Source organism: Geotrypetes seraphini, chromosome 8 (genome assembly GCF_902459505.1).
Source record: "Geotrypetes seraphini chromosome 8, aGeoSer1.1, whole genome shotgun sequence".
Lineage (NCBI taxonomy): Eukaryota > Metazoa > Chordata > Amphibia > Gymnophiona > Dermophiidae > Geotrypetes > Geotrypetes seraphini.
Genome location: NC_047091.1, coordinates 83,358,833 through 83,379,217, shown reverse-complemented (window position 1 = coordinate 83,379,217; position 20,385 = coordinate 83,358,833). Strand labels below are relative to the sequence as shown.

At 40.3% G+C, this 20,385-nt stretch overlaps 1 protein-coding gene across 1 annotated transcript; it reads right to left on the bottom strand.

The window, feature by feature from the left end:
• Positions 1–902: 902 nt before the first annotated feature.
• On the bottom strand, positions 903–19,336 carry LOC117365469. The gene is made up of 5 exons (XM_033955945.1): positions 19,241–19,336; positions 16,329–17,067; positions 15,950–16,147; positions 1,150–4,509; positions 903–979 (listed from the first exon to the last, which is right to left on the bottom strand). The coding sequence occupies exons 1-5, from the start codon at positions 19,334–19,336 to the stop codon at positions 903–905; spliced, it is 4,470 nt and encodes a 1,489-aa protein (XP_033811836.1).
• Positions 19,337–20,385: the final 1,049 nt, after the last annotated feature.

Sequence of the window (20,385 nt, the reverse complement as noted above, 5' to 3'; positions counted from 1 at the left end):
TATTTCGTAATTGTAACTGCTGGATAAAATTAATTCTTTGTTGTATAAAAGACAAAACATGAATCTCACAAATAGTCCAATGTAAGGCTGAAGAAACATTACTATCTAAAGTATATTGCTGTATTATAGTATCATTAACAACATGTAACATTAACTGATCATATCGTAGGGTTAGTTCATGATTATGTACAGTATTTGGCATCCATTTACCTTCCCATCTAAATACATCCGCTACACCGGAGCCAAAAGATGCTTGTTTGCCAGCCAGTATTTCAGAATCAATAGTATTTACAATACCTAATGTAGTTCCCGCCCCCCCTAATAGTTGATCCAGCCATCTTCGGGTCCTACATTTGGGTAGAATAGGAAAATTAATTTTCCATTCATATATCATTTCCTTATGTTCTAAACTGGTATTTTTGCATTCTCTAATATTTCTTATTAAAGAGGCATTTAATGAAATAGGATTAGTATGGATAAATGTCATAATAATTACCATGTCAGTGCGGTTTTCAATTTTGGTTGCATTCCTACAAATTAGTCCCTGTGCCCTGTTAATGGATAAGGATAAATTCCAAAATGTAGTGCTAGTAAACTTTTGTGTTTGTATGATATCTCGAGCCACTTGTTTACTAACTATATTTTGGGGGAAAGTATAGTTAGTACATTGGATCCCAGTGTGATTTCGAATGGTAATGCTAATTACAGAGGCATTCATCACCCAAAAAGGAGTTTTATAATATTTAGTGAACCCGGTATCTGTGTCATATCGAATGACAGGGGAAGGAGAAAATGTAAAATTCCAAATGTTACACAGGGAGTTTTCGCTGCATGTGAAATTATCTTGTTTTCTCATTGAAGTAGCATTTTTCCACTGGATCATGACGACAGTGGTTGGACGGTCACTCTTCACTGGCATTATTGCAGTTTGTCCGTACCATACCAAAGATAGAATGGTGATACACTTCCATGTTAGGTCCTGTGGAAAGAAAAAGAATCTTTATTCTCTCCTAAAACATTGGTCTCGAGGAGCGAAGATTGGACGTTCATAACCATCCACTAGTATTTGTACAATACTATCTTTCCCTGCAGCTATTACGGTGGCTCCTACTATTGGTTGGAGTGGTTTCTTCCACCAGATTCTCATACCAGCTTTAATTACATTAGCTGCCCCAAAGCCTGGTTCACTTCGGCCATAATGGTGCAGGGGTTTATCAATTAACTGTGGAGCTTCCATTTTAATTGCAATAGTTATCAATTGTGCAACACGATCCCCTTTTTGGAGAATGATAGCTTCTTTTCCAAGGTTTAATAACAATATTCCAATTTCGCCCCGATAGTCTGAATCAATGACACCCCCCATTATAGTTACACCTTTAAGAGCCAAACTTGATTGCGGACAAATCTGTCCATAATATCCCTTTGGAATAAGCACCCCCAAACCAGTTTGAATAGGTTTCACTATTTGTGGATCTAATTTGCATTCATTAGGGCAATATACATCTAGTCCAGCAGATCCATCAGTGGCCCTTATAGGAAGCTGTACTCCAGGTCTAACAGTCCAAAACTGGAGGGTACAAATTTTGTCACTTGCTTCAAGTGTGGAATACAGCATCCTATTCAGGGGTGTAGTATGTGAAGCTATGGGTCTATTGTTCAAAATTTGTAAGGCTTCAGTTAAATGTTCCCTCCACCTACGCAATGACTGATATCCTAATCTCTTTAATTGGGTTTTTAATAATCCATTCATTCTTTCTATCAGTCCTGAGGCTTGTGGATGATAGGCTACATGTAGTCTCCATTGAACATTGTTATCATTGATCCAATCCCTAATCATATTACCTGTAAAATGAGTCCCCCTGTCTGACTGTATTTCTAGAGGGTGTCCGTAATATAAGGTAATTAATCCTAATGCTCTAATTGTGTTTTCTTGATTGGCTTTCCGGCAAGGATAAGCCACTAACAACCCTGAATAGGTATCTACCATGGTACACACATATTGACATCCTTTAGACAATGGTAGAGGGCCTATATAATCTATTTGCCAAATCTGACCTGGTAGCCTGCCTCTGGCTATTTTCCCAAAAATTGGGGGCATCTGCTGCGCTGATGTGAGAGCTAGTTTACATAAATGACAATTACTGATTACTGTCTTTACCATATCTACAGTACAATGTATTCCTCTATCATGTGCCCACCTAATAGTTCCCTTCTCTCCAAGGTGTCCGGACTTTTGATGTGCCCATGTTGCCATGGCCATTTCGGAAGCAACATCTGTTTCCATGACCACAACGTGCGGGGTGGAAGAGTTTTGTTCTTCTGCCAACTCTGTTTCAGTGAGTTTGGATGCGCTATCTGCAACAGAGTTGAAAACAGTGTCAAGCGTATCTTTCACCACATGTGCATCTACATGGTACACTGTTATTACGGTAGTATTGGCCCATTCCAGAATATCTTGCCAAAGTCTGGCTCCCCAGACTTCTTTATTATGAATTGTCCAATTGTCCTTTTTCCATTTCATCATCCAAGTTGTCATTCCATTTGCTACTGCCCATGAATCAGTAAAGATATGGCATTGTTGTCCTTGTTCTAGCCGTATGGCCTGCCACACTGCATATAGTTCAGCATATTGTGAGCTCTCTCCTTTTCCAGTGGTTGTTAGCAGTTGCTTTGTGACTGGATTAAAGGACACGCCCTTCCAATGTCTCAGTTGACCCTGGTATTTGGAGGAACCATCTGTAAACCAGGTATGCTGTTGTTGTGTCTCAGTTAGTTCTTGATATGTCTTTCCCCACCGAATGGGACTTTCACATATGTCGTCCACTTGCAATGGGGTATCTTCTGTGGGCACATTAAATACTTTTTCATGCAGCATCGTTACTCCATGTAGGCCTGACTTAGCCCTCTGTTGGATGTACCATTTCCATTTTATGATACTCTGTTCCTGGGCATGTCCAATACGATGAGTTTTTGGGTCACTCATGATCCATGTCATAATGGGTATTTCTGGTCGTATCATTACTTCGTGTCCTATGGTCAACTGTTCTGTTGCTACCAAAGCCCAGTAGCATGCTAGCAGCTGTCTTTCAAAGGGTGTGTATCGGGTCCCAGTTTCTGGGAGAGTCCTATTCCAGAATCCCAAAAGCACTCGTCGTCCAGCTTGCTTTTGCCATAGGCTCCAATTAGCATATCGCTCCTGTACACTCACTTGCAATTCTACTGGACCCTCCTTTAATGGCCACAAATTCATGGCTTGCTGAATAGCTTCCTTTGCTCTCTGGAAAGCCTGCTCTTCGTGTTCAGTCCAGACAAAATCATATTTTTTCCTTGTGATTTTGTACAGAGGAGACAGGATTTGCCCCAAGTGTGGAATATGTTGCCTCCAGAATCCAAAAAGGCCAATAAAGGCCTGGGTTTGTTTCTTACTTTGGGGAGAAGGGAAGTTTACAATTTTCTGTTTAACTTTCTCTATCACTTCTCGACACCCTTTTGACCATTTAATTCCTAAAAATACCACTGTTTGTGCTGGTCCCTGCACTTTCTTTGGATTTATTTCCCACCCAGCCTGTCTCATTGTTTCTACTACCAATGCCAAAGCATCTGCAACTTCCTTTTCTGTATTACCCTGGATCAAAATGTCATCAATATAGTGTGATAGTTCTACTCCTTCAGGTAAGGTACAGTTATCTAAATGCTCTGCTATAATCTTGTGACAGAAAGTGGGACTATGTAAATACCCTTGTGGTAGTCTGGTAAATGTATATTGTCTCCCTTGCCAAGTGAATGCAAATTGTTCCTGACATTGCTCCACTATAGGAATAGAGAAAAATGCATTGGCTAAATCAATAACTGCATACCAAGTACCAGTTCGTGATTGAATTTGTTCAACCAGTGTTATCATATCTTGAACAGCGGCACTTAAAGGTGGCGTGTGTTTATTCAATTCTCGGTAATCTACTGTCATTCTCCAACTTCCATCCGCCTTATGGACGGGCCATACAGGATTATTGAAGGCGGAGGTAACTGTTTTTATTACTCCCGCTTTCACCAAATCCTGTATTGTATTGGTAATTTCTTCGTGCCCTCCCAGAATGCGATATTGTTTCATGTTTACAATTTTTGTGGAGATTGGTACTACTATTGGAACAGGTAATTTTCCCACCACTACTGATCTTATAGGAATGGCTGGTGATTTGCCAAAACTATAAATTCCATCAGAAAGCTGTAAGGTTAGCCCTTTCAGGATATCTATCCCTATTATATACTCGGGAATCTCAGTGATCAGTACAGTATACTCCCGGATTGGTAATTGTCCAATTTTTAATCTCAGTTTTGTCTGTACTGCTTGTATAATTTTCCCCCCCAATCCTGATATTTGTATTCTAGGGCCCCGAAATTTTTTAGGGTTCCCATATATAATAGATGCCTCCGCCCCAGTGTCCACTAGAGCTTGTACCTTTTGCTCCCCAGATTTCCAATAGATATTTACTTCGACATGTGGACGCTGTTCTAATTTGGTCCAGGCAAACACTGAGGCTTGGCATTCATATCATTGATCCTCCCACCACTTCCACCCTTTTAAATCAGGATAAAGAGTGGAAGCAGTTTCCTCTGGAGGAGCAGTTGGCACCGGCATATCCTCACTCTTGCTTACTTGGGCTTGAGACATAGATTTCTTTCCTAATCCTCTACTTTTGTACATTTTCCATAAAGTCCCGGTATCTTTCCCATCTATTTCTTCCCTCTTTACCCCATCTTTTATTAATGCCAAAAACATATCCCTTCGGGATACTCGATTAGCCCTGTTTGAATTGGATTGTCCTTCCCTCTTTTTATCAAAAGTAGTTTGAGGTCCCCAGTCTCCCAGATCTCCTAACTGTCGGACCGCTTCCAAGACTTCCAAAATAGACCTGTCTGTTTGGTTGATCAACAGAGTCATAATTACCTGTTTGTATGCCGGTGCAGCATACCTGATAATTTTATTTCTCATGGATACAGTAAAAGGTAATGACATATATGTGTCAGCGTGACCTATTACTAAAGCTACCTTCATAGCCTCTTCCTTAATTCTCATTTGTGCATCTTTCAATGTATACCAAACTTTATCATTGGAAGGCCAGTCAGATTCAAGGGGATATCGCCTCGTGACACCCTTACCAATTACCTCTTATAAAGACCATTGGTTGTAATTTGTCGGATCGGGATCCTCCCATAGCGCATCTTGTACTGCTGCTTCTTGACTAATTCGAACAAATTTAGGGGCATCTGTGGCATCTAACATAATCCCTGCTGCGCCCAACTCCTGTACCCGAATTACCCATTGTATTAGTGGCTCCCCGGGCCGCTGTGTAAAGCGTGCCATAATATCCATGACTTCTTGCTGAGTAAAGTCCTCCATAACATCATTTCTAGTTAGATTTTCTCCTGTCTGCAGATTTCCCTGTAATCTTCGTCTCCTCACTGGCTTTGCTTCTAAACTTTCTGCCTGCTTTCCTTCATTACATATATCCTCCTCACTGGTATTAGAATTGGAATCCCAAATATCCCCATCCCATTTATCTGGATCCCAATCATCCGGAGGATGGGAAAGCAAAGTCCTAACCTTTTTGGCACTTATTTTCCCCCTCCGTTTTTTGTATTTATATTGAGCACAACGCACGGCTGCCTTTTCGGCTACATTTTGATAGGTGTCCACCTTATCCATTAACAATTTATTTTGACATTGTAGCATTGTGATGGCATTCTGTTGCTCACACATTTTCTTTTCCAGCTCCCCTAACTTTGATTGTAACTCATGTTTAGCTTCATGCAACTTCCTCCATGCTGCTAAAATCATCCATCCTCGTCTAGAAATTCCCTCTCGCTCTTTTCCTTTTGTAATTTTCACCTTTTGTAAAGAGGCACATAATTCATGTGGATCCCCACTTCCAAAAGTCCAGGATTCACATAATCCTGCCTCGACAGACCACTCAGTGGCTACTAATTTATAAATGCTGTCATCCCAACCCGGAATGGAGAGGTTGGGGGCCTGCCCCTCAACCCCATGTTTCATCTGGTGCCTTTTTGACCACATCGATCAACCCCACTTCCTGGTACCAATTTGTTTTACCACTTATTTCTGCCCAATGGGATGATCAGTAACCCTCAGAAAGGCACCCAGACAATATAAAGCTTAAACAATAACACTTTATTACATGCATAGATAAATATTAAAATAGATTAACATCACCGTATTTCCGGACATCACTATCCCTCACAATCTGGAACCCAAAGCGATTGATAGGAGAGGAGAATCGAACGGGCTGTCCCTTGTTGCAACGAAACTGGATTCAAATTCTATGGGCTGAGTTTTTCTCTTTTATAGAGAAAAACTGCTGCCCTCTTAGTAAGACAGTTGGTACTGGTCCTTTGTTATTTGTTTTGACAACACATAGATCAGAATGTCATAAGGAGGTGTTACAGTAAACTGGCTTCTCATCTGGTTTCACTCTTTCTTTGATGTGATGTAGGCAACATTCAGGTCAGAATGTCAGATTGTCAGATAAACAGACTTGTGGATTCATGTCGGTAGCATGCTGACTTTCAGTTACCCCCCTGGCCAGTTCCTTTGTTTGGATAACATTCAGGTCCCATCTGGCGTTACTGTCCTTTTGAGGTTATTAATGAGGTGTTGCAGGGACTGGTAAACGGCTGGTCTTGCTCTTTTGTTCTCTGTTTTGGTAACACCCAGGTCTGTCCTTACTGATGTTATTTGAGCAGTACGCATGCAACTGAAGTCAGGGAAAAGCTGTTGGGTTCTTAGTAAAGCATTTGATGTTGTCAAGGTAATACTAAGGTTAAGGAGGTTAGGAAAACAGACTTGAGGAGACATGTATGCTAAGTTTATTTACCCCCGGGCCCTAGGCCTAACAGGGGGGATGTAGGCCTTCAAAGGGGGACAGGCCTTCAGGGGGAGGTGCAGGCCTTTAAGAGGGGGACAGACCAGGGGAGGGGGGCCCTGGTGTAGAAGTACACAGAGGGAGAGAGGGAGGGAAGGGGGGTTCAAAGAGAAGTGCATATGCCGGACTTTGGGGGAGAAAAAATAATGGGTCTGAAAATAGAGGAGAGGAAGAGAGATGATGGACAATGGGATTTAGGGAGGGAAGGAACAGAAAGGGAGAGAAGTTGGACACGAGGGATGGTGTGGAGGGGGAGGGGATAGAGATACTGGATAGGAGGGTAGTTGGGAAAAGAAAGGGAGAGATGGTGGACCCTGGGGTGGTGGAGAAGGAGAGAGAGATGCTGGATGAAAGGGTAGTTAAGAAAAGGTAGATCTGTGGATGGAGACAAAAAAAAAGAAAGATGCCAGACCTCTGGGGTAGGGAAGGGAAATGGAAGGGGAGGACAGAGATGGCAGATGGATGGTTAGAACGGAGAAAGAAGAAAGAAGGAGACCCTGGCAAGCAAGTTATCAGAAGACAACAAGAGCCTGGGACCAACAAGATTTGAATAATGTCCAGACAACAAAAGGTAGAAAAACTAATTTTATTTTCCATTTTGTGATTACAATATGTCAGATTTGAAATGTGTATCCTGCCAGAGCTGGTGTCAGACCGCAAACGTGAGCTAGGATTTAAGAGAGAGAAGAAAAGTCTTTTTTATTTGTTTATTTTGTTTACACCACAGCGCCAGTGTGGGTAGGAGAAGGCAAAGGGGGTGAAGAGGCTATAAAATAAACCCATCAAGATGTTTGAAAAAAACATTTTCATAGCATTTTATTGCCGTTCACGCATGCTGAATTGCATCACTCTGCCTGGCTCTGCTTGACACCAGATTCTCCATTTGGTTTCTACTTTGTTGCGTCTTTCCTTATATTATCTTTATATATTCCGGATACTTTGTTACCAAATCACTTTTAAACATTTTAATTGTTTTTAACTAAAACCAGTCTATTATTATTTAAACAGCTCTCTTACCCTTCAACAGGAACGCCGCCGCAAAGCAGCGGCGCCGGCAACTCCGCCCACATACCTTCACCGGTAGAGTCATCTATATATTTGACTGCTTTGCGGCGCACGCCGCAAAGGCGTGCGCCTTCGGCGCGTCCTGCTCCTTTATGCGCTCCTTCATGCAGCTTCTTCTTGCCCTATTTTCCGTTCTTACTACCATATGCACAAGAACATATTACAATCTCTGCCTCTCTCTTAAAATCCTACTATTCTCCTACTGTCTTACATCCTCTCTTTCTTTACCTCATACTACATTCAAAAATAATTCCTCCTTACTACAAACACATAATTCCAAACTAATGGCCTCTATTCCTACCATATGGGGCCATAGACCTCCAAGGAAAAATCTCTCTCCCACACTAACAGAAACTAAAGCAAGACACTATATTCCTATTTATACTAATCCTGATATCCATCATTCCATTACTCATAATATTTTAACTAAACTCCAAATAGGTCTGATAAATGTCCGATCTATAAAAAGTAAACACCATTTAATTCATGACACCATTATTCAACACCACTTACAAATTCTATGTCTCACCGAAATCTGGTTAACTGAAGGAGAGGAGGCTTACATAACCCAAGCCTGCCCTCTAAACTATAAGGTAATTTTCCAACCCCGTCAAAATAAAAAAGGAGGCGGCCTAGCTGTTATTTATCACAATTCCATTTCCCTCCAACCAAATTTCTCCAACCAAACTACATACTCTCACCTTGAAATTCTTCAATTCACCATAAAATATTCTCTTTCCTTTAATTTCCTTCTTATCTACCTCCCCCCTCCAATAACAAAAACAATACTCTCATCTCTCATCTCTACTATATCAGATTTTAATATCGCTTACCCTAATTCCATAATATTAGGAGACTTTAACATTCATTTTAACTCCCCTAATCATCCTAATACATCTGAATTTTTAACACTGATCTCCGACCTATCACTTTCTCCCCTTTTCTCAATGCCTACCCATCTTGCAGGAAACACTCTAGATATGGTTCTTTGCCCCACACTGAACAAACATCTCCTCCAAAACTTCCAATTCTATACTATACCATGGTCTGATCACACCTTGATTACTTGGCACCAAGATTTCCCAGCATTAATCAATCAAACACAACAACAAAATAATTACTATACCCGTAAGACCACTGATATAACGCAATCTGCAATCCTAGCTTCCTTTGATTTAAATATTGAAGACTTCTCTACTCTTTCTATTTTAGAACAGTTTTCAGTTTGGGAAACCTCCACCAAATCTCTATTAGACTCTTTGGCACCCCAAGTTGAAATACACCCAAATTCAAAACAAATTCATAAAAAACAACAACCTTGGTTCAACCAAAATCTCGCCTTACTCCGTAGACAACTTCGTTCTATTGAAAACAAATGGCGCACATCTCGACTCAATAATTTGTTCATTACATACAAAGAAAAAGCCTTTCAGTACAAAAAAACTATACAACAAACAAAAAAAGAATATTATTCAAAATTGATCACGTCTACTCGTAACTCTTCAAATCTCTTTAATATAGCCCAATCACTTTCTAAATACTCCAAGAAAAAAATCCTACCTCCCTCTACCCAACCTAATGCTGACGATCTTTCACATTTCTTTGACAATAAAATTAAAAATATTAGATCTAATCTTGGACCTTTACCTCCCGATTCCTCTTCTCAAAACTCTAACGACTCTTTACAACTTTCCTTCAGTACCCTCTCAAATTTCAAAATGCCATCTTTAACAAATCTTCATCTTATCTTACAATCATTAAACACACCCAACAATCCTATGGAAAGTCTCCCACCCTCCATTCTCAAAAAATTTTTTTCTTTCTTTGGCCCATTCATTTCAGCAATGATTTCCAAATCTTTCTCTGATCATACCGTACCAACAGCATGGAAAACAGCCCTTATTTTTCCCAAACTCAAACAATACAATTTAGATCCCTCATTACCCAAAAATTACCGTCCCATCGCTAATCTGCTCACAATCTCTAAATTAACAGAAAAAATCATTCATTCCCAACTCTCTGAATTCATCGAAAAAACCCATGCTCTACATCCTTGTCAAACAGGATTCCGCTCATCCCATTCTACAGAACTATCTCTATTAGGTCTAATCTCTACCATTCAATATTATCATGATCATCAAAAATCTGTGGTTCTTATTTCTCTAGATTTAGCAGCTGCTTTTGACACCATCGATCACTCTCTTCTGATCAACAGACTTAAAGATTGTGGTATTTCAGGTTCAGCTCTCTTATGGTTTATATCCTTCTTTAATGAACGTTACAATATAGTACATATAAACAATACTTCTTCCGCAGCCACAACTCACTCCTATGGTGTCCCTCAAGGTTCTATTCTATCCCCACTTCTATTTAATATTTTCTTATCTCCTCTTCTCACATTAGCTCAATCCATCGGATTTACTATTTTTTTGCTTACGCCGATGACATACAACTTCTTCACCCAATTAATACTTTAAACATTTCAGACTTCAAAGACATTAATAACAAACTAAACATCATATATGACTGGTTGTACACAAACAAGCTTTCCCTCAATCTAGACAAATCCCGAAGTTTGTTACTTCCTATCAAATCCACAGAATTTTTACTGGACAATATCTCTATTAAATCTACACCAATCCAAATGGACACAAGATAAAACTTTTAGGGGTAATCATTGATAGAGACCTTACCTTTCATGATCACATAAGTTCAGTGGTTAAAACTTGTTTCTATAAATTACGCATCATCCGATCCCTATCTTCCATCCTTGAAACTAATTCAATCACTATCCTGATACATTCATTAGTAATTTCTCATCTCGATTACTGTAACTCTCTTCTAAATGGCCTTCCCCAAAAAGAAATTCGTCGTTTACAACTAATACAAAATACTGCAATAAAACTTATCCATAAAGTAGGCAGATACGACCATGTTACCCTTCTTCTAAAAGAAGCACACTGGCTCCCTATTACTCACCGCATCACCTTTAAAATTATCTTACTATCCTTCAAAATAAAGCTTTCTCATTTGCCCTCATTCCTTGACAAACTTCTCATTCCCTACTGCTCTTCACGCACTCTAAGATCAACCGATCAAAAACTTCTCTTTATCCCCTCTATCAAAGACTTCTACAATACACGTAAAGTAAATTTCGCAGTAACTGCCCCTACCCTCTGGAATTCCCTGCCACAGCAACTCCGTGACGAATCATGACTTGATAAATTTAAGACAGATTTAAAAACTTTTTTATTTCGCGATGCCTTCGCTTACACTTAGAGCCATCATCTCTATTTACCAACAATAACCGCTTTCTTTAAAGCGTCCCTCTCCATTATGTTTTATCCTTACCCCACTATCTCCATTTTCTTCTCAAATATGTAACTTCACCCTCCCTTCCCTTTTATCCTCACGGTCTAGTTCGTCCTGTAATGTTATTTGTATATACACAATGCCTCTTTTTTTTTAGTTTTGTTTAGTTTCTCTTTCTTTTAAACATATTGTTAACCAGCCAGATATTAACTTGATGGTTGGTATATCAAAATTAATAAAACTTGAAACTTGAAACTTGAAACACCCAATTGGGCAGGAAAATCGAATCTAAAAACCAATTCAGTAGGCTGAATCGAATCGAATTGAAATTTTTTTTTCCTGAATCGGGAAGCACTACTGAGAAGTGTTAGAAAGTGTGTTAGAAAGTGTGCACATTAGTTCATATCTGTTTCCAGAAAAAGGACAGATTGAGACATCTGAGTTTTACTTCCATTTCTTTCAATGGAAATAAAACCTAGATGTCTTAATCTGTCCTTTTTCTAAGCAGGTTTTTGGCCAATGATTGAATTATGGAGTATTTGTCTGGATCCTATCTACACTAACAGTGAGAGTCGATGAAACGACATAGCGTAGTACTCCTAGACTCTGAGGCCTTTTCCTGTGGTAAAAATATGAAGGATAACAACTATTAGAAGCAAACTGAGTATAGACCCCTTCATTTGAGTGGATTATATGATATTGAATGTATATTGGCTCCTTTTTCTGGAGCCATATGGTAACCCTAATCAGTTGTGTAGTGCAGGATGGGGGGGGGGGCAAACTGCCCTGGGCATCAGCATCTCTCTGCCCCCCCCCTCATGCTTGCACCCTCCCTTCCCCGCCTTCCTGTACCTCTTTAAAATCTTTGTCAGCGTAAGCAACTACTCTAGCCTGCTGCTCATGCTGGCCTGGCTCCCGCTGAAATCATCTCCTGGTTGCGGGGCAGGAAGTGACATCAGAGGGAAAGCCAGTGCCAGCACAAGCAGCAGGCTGGAGAAGCTGCTCACGCTGGCTAAGATTTAAAGAGGCATGGGGGTGGGAAGGGAGGGCACGAGTATGGCATGGTGATGTGGAAGGAGCAGGGAGTGTTGGCGTAGAAGCGGTGGGGCCGGAGAGGAGGGCGCGGTAGGGTGCCTCCCACCCTTGCTACACCACTGATTAAGAACAGACCTCTAGTCTGGTCATGAATTTGAATTTTGCCAGAAAAGTTCATTGGTCACAAATTTGAAATGTGGCGGGAAAGTTTGTTGGTAACACAGATTTGAGTTTTGGTGGGAACATCTGTTGGACACAATTTTAAATTCTGGTGGGGAAATCTGGTCACCTTTAAAAAAAAAAAAAAAATTCTGTCAGAATAAAGGGGTGTGTGGAAACTTTTAGATGGAGGGAGAAAGTGTTTGTACTCAGCCACAGGCCTTTTTGCGCTAAATTTCTTATGTATGAGTAGTTACCATGCTTTGTTTATGGAGAGCCCTTTATCTCCATTTAAGTTACTGAGGTGTCTTGCTATCTGTATTGCCTCCGATTCTTCTTGGCCACCAGTGGTCTTTTTTCTTCAGGTCTTTTGTGTTCTCAAATCTAATCATATGACCAGTTTCCCTGCCATGGAGGGCAACAGATGATTTTTCTGTGTTGCATAACTTGTGGTGTTTCTTGTATTCTTTCAGCCTTTCCTCTATAGTGCTTCAAGTTTCATCAATGTAGGATTGACCACAGCTGCATGAGATTTCATACACTCCAGGGGTTTGGAGCACAGGTAACCAGTCTTTTGTGTGAGTATAGATACAATTTTCTGTGGTGAACTGTAGGCTATTTTGATTTTATTTTTCTTTAGTAGTTTCCCTATGCGATCTGTCTCTCCTTGAACATAGGGAAGCACTACCATTTTTTGTTCTAACACAGCATTGTCCTCTAATGACTGTTGACCGTTGCTGATTTTCTGAGTTTGGCTTTTTTATGCTTATTCTGATGTTTTAATCATTTTGTCCCTAGTGTCCTTTTTAGATGTATGGAATCACTTTCATTATTGCTGTTTTACACTCATTATGATATCTTAATCATTTTGTCCCCAGTATCCTTTCTAGATGTATTATATTGCTGGTCCTTTGAAGTTTTTTCATTTTTATATCTTTCTGTTAAGTCCACTCCCATTTCTAGTTGGGTCTGTTAGCCATCTTTAATATCAACATTGAGGTTTTTTTTAAGTTTATGCTACGCTTCTGGTTTTCATATATGTTTTTATACATGTCTTTATATGCTTTTATATATGTTTTCATATATTGTACCTTTTTAAAATTAAACATATTGTATATTCTACCTTTTTTAATTAAACATGATTGTTAGTTTTCATTTAACTCTTCATTACATTAAATTTTATTATGAATAGCCTAGGATATCCATCTTTTCATACATCAAATACATTATGTTTAATTTATTTTTGTTGCGGTTTGATTTAATACCTTTCAAATTAGGGTATGTAACAAACTTTCATTCATTTCCTCTTTCATTTCACTTTCATTTGTTCATCCGTTTACACTTTTCAATTTGCATTTTTTACGTCACCTCTTCACATCCGCTGTTTCTGTCTGGGATTAGCACATCAATATCACCATACTTAATTCATGTAGACACTTGCATATTAATACTCGCATGTACACATCACTTCTAAATGTATGTTCTTCTGCTGCACATCACATTACTTGTGTTTTCTGTCCACTTATTCACATATCTCTATTTATTGCCATTTTAAAATTTTGCTTATTTTCACTTTTCTATTATGCTTATTTATATTGTTTTACACTTTTGGTTACTTTCAGCTTTATTTAATAGGAAACCCCTGATGAAGGCGTGTTAACTGAAACACGGCCCTTGTCGAGTCCCCTGTTTTGTAAAAAGGTGGTGACATTAACCCAGACATGGGCAACTCCGGTCCTCGAGGGCCGGAATCCAATTGGGTTTTCAGAATTTTCCCAATGAATATGCACTGAAAACAGTGCATGCAAATAGATCTCATGCATATTCATTGAGGAAATCTTTTTTAGGTCAAAAATTTTTTATTTTGACAAGTATAAGTAAATAACAATTTTAAAGAAACATAGGTGTGTTCAATAACATAGGCAGACATATAAGCATTGGACAGTGTGTACTGTAGGCAAAGAAAGAATTATAACTGAAACTAGGGCCTGCCAAGTCAAGGTAAAGATGAAGGTGATTATAAAAATAGTGATAAGAATAACAATAATACAAAAGGGTCAGTTTTCACAATGTCTAAGAAGAGGTTTCCAAATGCTAAGATATTTAAACATAACATTATTTCTCTCAGCAAGAACTTTTTCATATTTAGCAGTAAGGCTTAATGTATTCCACCACATATGAAAGTCGATTGTAGTAAGATCTTTCCAGCAAAATAATACAGTTTGTATTGCTAACGATAACATAATAGTTAGTAAGCGTGCCTCATCAACAAGTAGAGGAGTTGACAAGCCCTGTGACATTAAAATAATAATGTGGAAGGTAAGAGAATCAGTAATACCTAGTATATCGCTTATGGTAGACCAAACCTTTTCCCAAAATGCCTGAAGGTGTGGGCAGGAAAATAGTAGGTGTTCCAAGGTGCCTCTTGTTTGCTGACAGGTCCAACAGCTGGAAGAGACTGATGAATCTATCTTATTAGACAGTATAGGTGTCCATACAGCCCTATGGTATACGAAAAAGACAGACTGCAGAAGTGAGGCTGATCAGATTGATTTGAATAAGGTTGTCCATACTTCAGACCAGTCTATAGCATCAGAAGGTAGATTTAACTCTTTATGCCATTTAGTTTCAAACTCTATAGGATCAGAGAATGTGGCCCTCTGCATTATTTTATACCACAGGGACACCTTGCTGCCTGCTATTGACAGTTTATGAAGCAATAGGCTCAAACCGGGGGTCTCGCTTTTGAGGAGTGCCTGTGGAACAGCCTTCTTCACACAATGCAAAAGCTGCATCCAACGAAAATAGTGAGAGCTGGCCAGACCCGTTTTATTGGAGAGTTCTTGAAAAGACAGCCATCTACCATCACACATAAGGTCTCGTAGTAATAAAATGCCCCATCTCTGCCATTCTGACCATTCCACAGGTGAGTCTTGAATCTTCAGCATTCGTTGTTCCAAAGCGGAATCAATTTGGAATCAGACCAGTTATCTGCGAATATAGACTCTACTTTACTGATAGCCGTTTTGTATGCTACTAGAATGCGATCAGACTTGTCGGATTTAGTTAGTTGCATTCCAGTCAAGTATTGCATACTTCCTGGCTCACACGTTCAAGTGTGAGCCAGGAAGGGGGATCTTTATTTCTTTGTCCATTATGACCCATAACCCACTGTCTCATGAGAAAAGCATTGTGATACTGCATAAAGCAAGGGAAATTTACCCCTCCCATGCTACGCAACGCCTTCAATTTGGAGAGCGCTTTGCGGGATTGTTTCTTGTTCCATAAGAACTGCGAGAGGAGAGAGTCAACCTGTTTGTAGAAGGTATTCTGTAGGTGAAAGGGAAGCTTATTCAGAATGTAGTTGAGCTTGGGTGTGATCATCATTCGAATAGTTTCGAGTCTACCCCACCAAGTCAGGTTCAGTGGTGACCATTTACTCGTTGTTTTGATGATACCCAACATGTGGTCAATGTTAAGTTGTACGGTGTCATCAATAGTGGGGCCAAAATAGACTCCCAGGTATTTCATGCGATCATCTGACCATTTCATACTGTACGATAGTACTTCTGTTTTGGCTTCAGGGCAATTGATGGGCATAACCTCAGTTTTACAAGTATTGAGTTTGTACCCAGAGACTGCAGAGTATTTATCAATGAGAGACAACAAGTGAGGCAACGATTGCGGTGTGATGTAAAGCAGGATGTCATCTGCGTATGCAGATAGTTTTATTTCTTGATTTCTAAATTTGTAACCAGATAAGAGGTTCCAGCGCAAGATTAAAGAGCAGGGGAGATAAGGGGCAGCCTTGCCTGGTACCCCTAGTAGGTTTGAATTCTGAAGATAAAGAGCCATTGATGTATGTTCTAGTGGTAGGCAAGGAATAGAGAATTTGTACCTTTTTAATGAAATCTTTGGAGAAGCCATACCAATGTAGAGTCTGGAATAAAAAAGGCAATTCTATCCTGTCAAAGGCTTTCTCTGCGTCAAGACCTACCATGAGCAATTCCTGATCTTGGTTATGGCGAGTTCGAGCTATGATGTTAGAGAAAGTTTGTGTGTTATCATTCGAAAATCGACCATTTATGAAGCCACATTGATCTGGGGATATGAGTTTGGTGATGACAGACTGAAGCCTATTGGACAGGAGCTTGGCAAATATTTTGGCATCAACATTTATTAAGGACAACGGCCTATAATTGGTGATGAGACGTTTGTCCTTGCCCGGTTTCAGAAGAATGATTACGATGGCTTCGGTGAAAGAGCCAGACGTAGTGCTAGATGACATGAGATGCGCAATAAATTGTAAATAGAACGGAGCAATTTCATCTTGAAATTCTTTGTAAAATTCAACACTTAATCCATCCGGTCCAGGTGCTTTCTTTGGCACCATGGATTGTATGACCTGAGTGAGTTCAAGTAGTGTCAGTGGAAGATCTAATAGTGCGTTAGTTTCCTTCTCCAACTTAGGGTGCGGGATGGTGGTCAAGAAATCATGAATTAATTGTGGACTGCGAACATCGGAAGTATAAAGCTTCTGGTAGTAACTCTTGAACGCCTGTGATATATCAAAAGTTTCCATGTCATTATCCAACCTGATGGTAGTGATGTTTGATTTTCTTCTCGTTTCTTGAGGTAACTTGCCAATAAATGACCACATTTGTTGTTTTTGGCGAAATAAGATGCAGATTGTTGAAAAATCACATGCGAGGCTTTTTTGCTCAATGCTGAATTGTATTTGAAATGCAACCATTTTCCTTTCTCGTAGAACAAAATCTTTTCCAGAGAAAGGAAAATGGTAAAACCAGAGGACATAATTTGAGGTTGAGGGGTGGTAGATTCAGGGGCAATGTTAGGAAATTCTACTTTACGGAGAGGGTGGTGGATGCCTGGAATGCGCTCCCGAGAGAGGTGGTGGAGAGTAAAACTGTGACTGAGTTCAAAGAAGCGTGGGATGAACACAGAAGATTTAGAATCAGAAAATAATATTAGATATTGAACTAGGCCAGTTACTGGGCAGACTTGCACGGTCTGTGTCTGTGTATGGCCGTTTGGTGGAGGATGGGCAGGGGAGGGCTTCAATGGCTGGGAGGGTGTAGATGGGCTGGAGTAAGTCTTAACAGAGATTTCGGCAGTTGGAACCCAAGCACAGTACCCGGTAAAGCTTTGGATTCTTGCCCAGAAATAGCTAAGAAGAAAAAAAAAAAAAAAAAAAAAAAAAAATTTAAATTGAATCAGGTTGGGCAGACTGGATGGACCATTCGGATCTTTATCTGCCGTCATCTACTATGTTACTATGTATTAAGATGTATTAGAAGGTTGATGTCATTCGGTGCTTGTTGGTGTTGAGTCTCCAGGTATTTAATTTCCTCTTCAGACTTTTTTAGTTCTTCTCTCAACAGTTTATGTTTATTGGCTGTAAAAGTGATTATGATGTCTCTTATGAAAGCCTTAAACACATCCCAGCAACATATTCAAGAGGTGTGTTCAGGTTGATTTAAAAGAAAATATTCCTTAATCTCCTTTCTGATCAGGGTACAAAAATGTTTGTCTTGTAATAAGGCATTATTAAAGCGCCACTGTTTCTGTTGCAGAGATGGGGGTCTAACAACCAATAAAGGCAATTTGCTTAAATGTTGGAACTCAGTTGCTTCCCTGTATATACATGTTCCAACTCCTTCAAAATATTCTTTCACTTTAAGTTTCTATCTCTTGCAGTATATAGCTTATGAGACTCTTATGTTTTCTGTCATAGACCTCAGAAAGCATCTTCCTCCGTCCCACAATGGTGAACATTCCTGACGGGGAGTTAACTGGTGTACATAGACCGGTGAGGAGTGTACACCAGTTAACTCCCCGTCAGGAATGTTCACCATTGTGGGACGGGAGGGTGCTTTCTGAGGTCTATGACAGAAAACATAAGTCTCATAAGCTATATACTCCAAGAGATAGAAACTTAAAGTGAAAGAATATTTTGAAGGAGTTGGAACATGTATATAATAATAATAATAATAATTTTATTCTTATATACCGCCATACCCAGCGAGTTCTAGGCGGTTTACATCAGTTAGATTAGGATCCGCGTTGAGAGCAGATTTACAGCAATTTATCAGCTGTACAGCAAATTTAACTGAACTTGATAGAGTAGGGAGGGAGATTGGGGGAGGTCGGGAAAAGAGAAGCTATCGTGGAGGAGGGTAAGAGCAGGAGGCGAATTAGGGGGAAGCAGAGATGGGGGTCTGTCATTTAATCATGAGAGTGATAGCTGCATGATCTGATACGGTTATGGGTAATATAGCAGTATCCAGAACGGATGCACACAAGGCATCACTAATCAGGAAATAATCGATATGAGAAGAAAGTGTATACCTCCTCTGCTGAATGTGAAGTTCTCCATATATCAGTTAATTTAGTGGTATTGATCATATCTCGCAAGGCGAATCACACCTAGGTGACAGCGTGAGTGCGGCTAAGGAGGCCAGAATAGCAGGAAGACCACCATAGCACCCCACAGACGTGCATATGAGTCAGTGAATTATAACTAATCAATGTTACAGAGCAGAACAATTAAACATTGCGAGAAAAGCATAGAAACATTCAGAACTGAGCTTAATACAACCTAACCTCATCAGAGAAAGAGGCCGGGATTGCTTGTCTTTTACGAGGGGGAACACAACAATGGAGGAAACATGTGTCATCAATACAGCCAGACTGTCCGAGTGAAATCAAACCTGACTGATCGGGGTAGGTGAGTGCAGCTCGATGAAAGTGGCCAGCTCCTCGGGGTTGATGAAATCTTTAGTTTGATTGTTCAGGGTAACTCTCATCCTTGCCGGGTAGAGAAGACCATATCTGGCATTCAGGTGCTTGAGCTGAGGCCTTTAGGACAGCAGTTGCTTGCGACGGTGTGCTGTTGTTTTACTGAGGTCAAGGACGAACAAGATGGTGGCGCCCTCATGTTTAATCGGTGCTCTAATCTTTGCTCGCTGCATGATGTCCAGAACGTGTTGATATCTCAGCAGTTTGAGGACGACAGGTCTGGGGTAGCGATCATTTGCAGTGCGGGAAGAAGGAACACGATGGGCCCGGTCGATTTCAAAATCACGCTGGAAAATGATATCTAGCAACCTCGGAATGAGAGCTTCAAGGTGTTTGGCTAGATCGCGATCCTGTGCATTTTCTGGCAGCCCTAAGATTTTGATGTTACATCGGCGAGATCGATTACTGCTTTCCTCCAGTTCTTTCTCAAGCAGGGCGATACGATTTGTCTGCCGTCTCAAGTCAGACATGTTTGTCGTGGTGGCGTCCATCTTCCCCTCTAGCATGCTAGCATGTGTTTGTAGCTGGGTGAATTCAGCTGTTAGGCTGGTAAGTTTCTTATTGATTTCGTCCGTGTTGGCTTTTGTCTCCGTGGCTAGTTTTTTCAACTTGCGGAGTTCTGCTAAGATCTCACGGCAGTTGTTATCTTCGTCGGAACCTGGGAGCAGAACTTTTGATAGTGAGGCCGGTTCGGGCTTGTGATGTTTACTCACTTTTTTGTCTGCCATTGTGTCTCGGACAGGGCAATTCAGTTCAATGTTTCTTTAGAAAGATCATGCGCATGTTCTGCACAATATGGAGCTTGATTTGCTAGATTAGTTTATATAAAAATAAGAGTGAGGTGTGGGAGCTCCGCAGTCAGGCTGCCATCTCTCGCGGGCTCAGAAGCACCCCCCCCCCCCATTGGGGAAATCCTGAAAACCCGATTGGATTCCGGCCCTCGAGGACCAGAGTTGCCCATGTCTGCATTAACCGCAACATATAATTGTTTCAATAAAAGTAGCCTGCATCTTGTACTTTTGTCTGTAGTCCTTCTTTCTTTGTTCTGATTGTTTTT

Coding starts and splice junctions, on each gene's coding strand:
- LOC117365469 (XM_033955945.1), bottom strand. CDS start 19,336: ATGAGAGTTACCCTGAACAATCAAACTAAAGATTTCATCAACCCCGAG. Junction 16,148..16,328: donor AGAATTCAAACCTACTAGGG/GTACCAGGCAAG, acceptor AATACTCTGCAG/TCTCTGGGTACAAACTCAAT. Junction 4,510..15,949: donor GGGTATCATCAAAACAACGA/GTAAATGGTCAC, acceptor GGACCAAATTAG/AACAGCGTCCACATGTCGAA.